General features: G+C 40.4%; 1 protein-coding gene across 2 annotated transcripts in view; it reads left to right on the plus strand.

Annotated features, from left to right (window-relative positions):
- Positions 1-3,881, plus strand: part of VBP1 (von Hippel-Lindau binding protein 1) — a 23,685-nt gene extending 19,804 nt beyond the window's left edge. For both annotated transcript variants that reach the window (XM_006773698.2, XM_006773699.2), the window contains 2 exons: positions 1,835-1,973; positions 3,681-3,881. In XM_006773698.2, the coding sequence (XP_006773761.1) occupies positions 1,835-1,973; positions 3,681-3,751 (210 nt within the window). In that variant the 3' untranslated portion in view covers positions 3,752-3,881. The remainder of the gene's footprint in view (positions 1-1,834; positions 1,974-3,680) is intronic.
- Positions 3,882-4,168: the final 287 nt, after the last annotated feature.

The following is a 4,168-nucleotide window of genomic DNA, read 5'->3' on the forward strand; positions in this document are numbered from 1 at the left end:
GACAACAGGGAACTCTGGGAAGAATTACGGCTGGAGCCCACCTGACACCTCACACTAGGATGAATTCCACATGGATCGCATACTTACACGAAGTGTTGACACCATCAAAGTTTAGGCCAACTCCGAGACGACTTATTTTGTAACCCTGAAATAGCAATGGTTTTTTAGGCCACAAAGGTCAGAAATCGTAAGTCAAAAGACAATGAATAGGAAACTCATATTGCAGCAAAGCACTAAGAGTTTTGAGGGGGACTAGGAGTTGTGTTTTGGGCATGTCCGTCCTAGATGCCTATTTAGAGCGTCAAGTGCGGAGGCTGATAAGGCAGTGTTTGAGGAGTGACTCAATTGAGGAGAAATTCTTGGCACAGGGTACTTCCTGAGGAACAATTGATGCTTTCTAGCATAAATAAAGTGTTTTTAAATGTATTATCTGAATTTTTATGCAGTTTTCTAATTACGGATTGCGTTAGTCGGTATTTTTGCAGCACCTACTTTGTGCCAAACACTTTCATGTTGTCTCATTTGATGCTTACAGCAATCCTGTGAGTCATTTTAAAATTCCATTTATCCGATGAGGAAAGTGGTTCAGGAAATGCTTGGTGGTAAGTCAGGTGATAGGAGGAGTTCGGAGCTGGAAAAGGTATGGTTTCCCCCTCCACAGTGCACACACCCCAAGTGTCGGCAGTAACACCAGCTCTTGAGAATCCCAGACACAGTCACCTTGCCTTCATCCCTAACATCTGTTGGCGGTAGAAGGGGGACAGTAAAAGCTAGCTGTTTTTCTTATTGAATCAAACATAGATGTATTGGAAAACTTTTAAATTATTGTATCTTAACCTCAGAAACAGCTATTTAAAGGGATTCAAATGTAACACTACTTAGTGTCATGATGGAAAGATAGGTTTTGGTATCTAAACATATTGGTATTTACCCTAATTCTCCCATTTACTTACTAGCTATGCAAACATAAGCAACCTAACATTTCAACCTGTTTTCTTAACTGTAAAGATGAAAATAACTTGCCTTACCAGGGTTGTTACTAGGAGTAAATGATATAATGTATGTAAATATATTCTCTAACCCAGGGATCAATAAACTTTTTTTTTTAATCCTCACCTGAGGATATTTTTTCCATTTTCCCACTGATTTTTAGAGAGAATGGAAGGGAGGGAGGGTGAGAGAGAGAATGAGAGAAAGAGAGAGAGAAAGAGAGAGAAAGAGAGACACATTGAATGGTTGCCTCCTGCACACACCCCAACCCTGATCGGGCCGGGGTCAAACTTGCAACCATGTATGTGCCCTTGATTGGGGATTGAATCTGAGACCCTTTGGTCTGCGGACTGATGCTCTAACCCAGGGGTGGGCACACTTTTTGACTCGAGGGCCACAATGGGTTCTTAAACTGGACCGGAGGGCCGGAACAAAAGCATGGATGGAGTGTTTGTGTGAACTAATATAAATTCAAAGTAAACATCATTACATAAAAGGGTACGGTCTTTTTTTTTTTCAGTTTTATTCATTTCAAACGGGCCAGATCCGGCCCATGGGCCGTAGTTTGCCCACGGCTGCCTATCCACTGAGCAAAACCAGCCAGGGCTCAATAAACTTATAAAAAAGGTCAGAGAGTAAATGTTTTTGGTTTTGCAGACCACTTGGTCACTGTCACAACTACTCAGCTCTGACACTGGCCTGAAAGCAGAAGTGCGTGGAGAATAGCTGGGTTCCAATAAAACTTAAGACAAAAGGCAGCCAGCTGGGTTTCGCCCAGCCCCTGCTCTAACCTGTAAAGCACTATGTGAATGTTTAGTAATTCTCATGACTCTCTTTCTCTCAGGCTAATGTAATGCTTGAATATGATATCGATGAAGCTCAGGCATTGTTGGAAAAGAATCTAACAACTGCCACCAAGAACCTGGATTCTCTTGAGGAAGACCTTGACTTTCTTCGAGATCAGTTTACTACCACTGAAGTCAGTATCCTTTCTTAACAAGAAACAAAGGGAGGAAAGGGTAAAGATGTTTACAATGTTCTTTCTTACATTGCTTTAATGAGAAGAATGTCCTTATTCTTAGACCAATCAGTCTTACCTCCTGCCACTGACTCTTTCTGCCCTGGCCCTCCCCCAAAATGCCACACCCTTTGCTTTTCCTCACTTTGTTCCTCCTGCCTGGAATGATTTCCTCCTATTTACCTGGGTTACTTTAAAAAAATGTTTTATTGATTTCAGAAAGGAAGAGAGAGGGAGAGAGAGAGAGAGATAGAAACATCAGTGATGAGAGAGAATCTTTGATTGGCTGCCTCCTGCACGTTCCACACTGGGGATTGAGCCCACCACCCAGGCATGTGCCCTGACCGGGAATGGAACCGTGACCTCCTGGTTCATGGGTCGATGCCCAACCACTGAGCCACACTGGCCGGGCATATCTGGCTTACTTTTTATCCTTCATGTTTCAGCACAAGCATCAGAACATTTCTGAACATTTTCTGACCCTCTCAGGGTGTTTTGTTCCTCTGGGCTTACTTAGCACTTTGCACATGGTTCTTCATTTGTTTTTCATGTCAGACTATGAGTTCTTTAAGTGTAGAAGCTGTACTTTCTCTCTCTTCTCCACAGTATGTAGCACCTGGCAGCATTGAGTGCTTGGGTGAGGAAAGGCAGGCCTGTTTGAGGCCAGAGCGGGGATGGTGTGTGACTTGAATGTAAAGACTTTGGAGAAAAAAATAACCCGTATAATTCCCAGAAGGTAGCATAGGAGCAAACCTAGATGACCTTGAGTATGATGTTGACTTTGTGGATACAACACCAAAGTCACTATCCATGGAAGAAGTACAGTGGGGCCTTGACTTACAAGTTTAATTCATTCCGAGACCGAGCTCGTTAAGGAGCTCGTTAAATTACTCTATCAACTCAATGCAAAAAATCGGCCGAGAGACAGCTGGTATCTCAAAAAACTCGTTAGTCGGGACACTCGTAAGTCAAGGCCCCACTGTAATTGATATGTGAGGGCCTACACAGGTGCTGCTTGTGGAAAGGAAAAGATGTAGGTGCTTAATAATTTTTTTTTTGGTGCTTAATAAATTGAATGACCTATTAAGGGGAAGGGCAAAGGTAAAATTATTGATAATTAAATTATACTAATTTAAATATTACATATCAGGATAAGGGGCTGTCTTTAAAAGTGTTGACAGTGTCAAGCACATATATGTTAAGTATAATACCATAATTGATTAAATATGCTAAACAATTGCTGATTTGACACCTTGACTTAATTTTGGTGGAATTTAGTTCCAGTATTTTCATAGCAAATGATATTATAGCAAGATGGCTCATGCCCTGACCGGTTTGGCTCAGTGGATAGAGCGTCGGCCTGCGGACTCAAGGGTCCCGGGTTCAATTCCGGTCAAGGGCAAGTACCTTGGTTGCGGGCACATCCCCAGTGAGGAGTGTGGAGGAGGCAGCTGATCGATGTTTCTCTCTCATCGATGTTTCTAACTCTCTATCCCTCTCCCTTCCTCTCTGTAAAAAACCAATTAAAAAAAAAAGATGGCTCACAACACTACTTGTCACCAGTATTTTGTGTGTGTGATTTCTGACTTTGATTCAGTGTGTTGTGCATACCCAGTCATTACAAATGTTATCTTTAGAATTGCACTTGCATTTTCTTTAACAATTCTTGCAGATATGGCCAGGGTTTATAATTGGGACGTAAAAAGAAGAAACAAAGATGATTCCGCCAAGAACAAAGCATAATTCTTGCAATGAAAAATGTGGTTCATTTTTCCAAACATGATCTTTTAAATATTCCAAAGTTTATTCTTAAAAGTTGACATTAATTTGAATGTTTTTTTAAACAGTATGAATGATCATTAAAACTTTAAAAAGAGATAATCACCAACACCATTTTATTTATTTATGAAAACAAAATTAATTCCAAATATTTTATGTAATTAGCAGTATTTTTTACTTTTTATTTGCATTTCCAACAAAGTAAATGCTACTTTCATCATGTTTTTGTTTGTTTATTTTAAGAAAAGTCTTAATTGAAATGGCTGAAAACAGATGTATGCTGTAGAGGCTGAATTCTGGACACTTAAGCACAGTTTACCTTTTCTTTATTATATGATGTTACTCTCAAATATTTGCAGACTTGCTTTTCTTCAGTACATG

Source organism: Myotis davidii, unplaced genomic scaffold (genome assembly GCF_000327345.1).
Source record: "Myotis davidii unplaced genomic scaffold, ASM32734v1 scaffold546, whole genome shotgun sequence".
Taxonomy (NCBI): Eukaryota; Metazoa; Chordata; class Mammalia; order Chiroptera; family Vespertilionidae; genus Myotis; species Myotis davidii.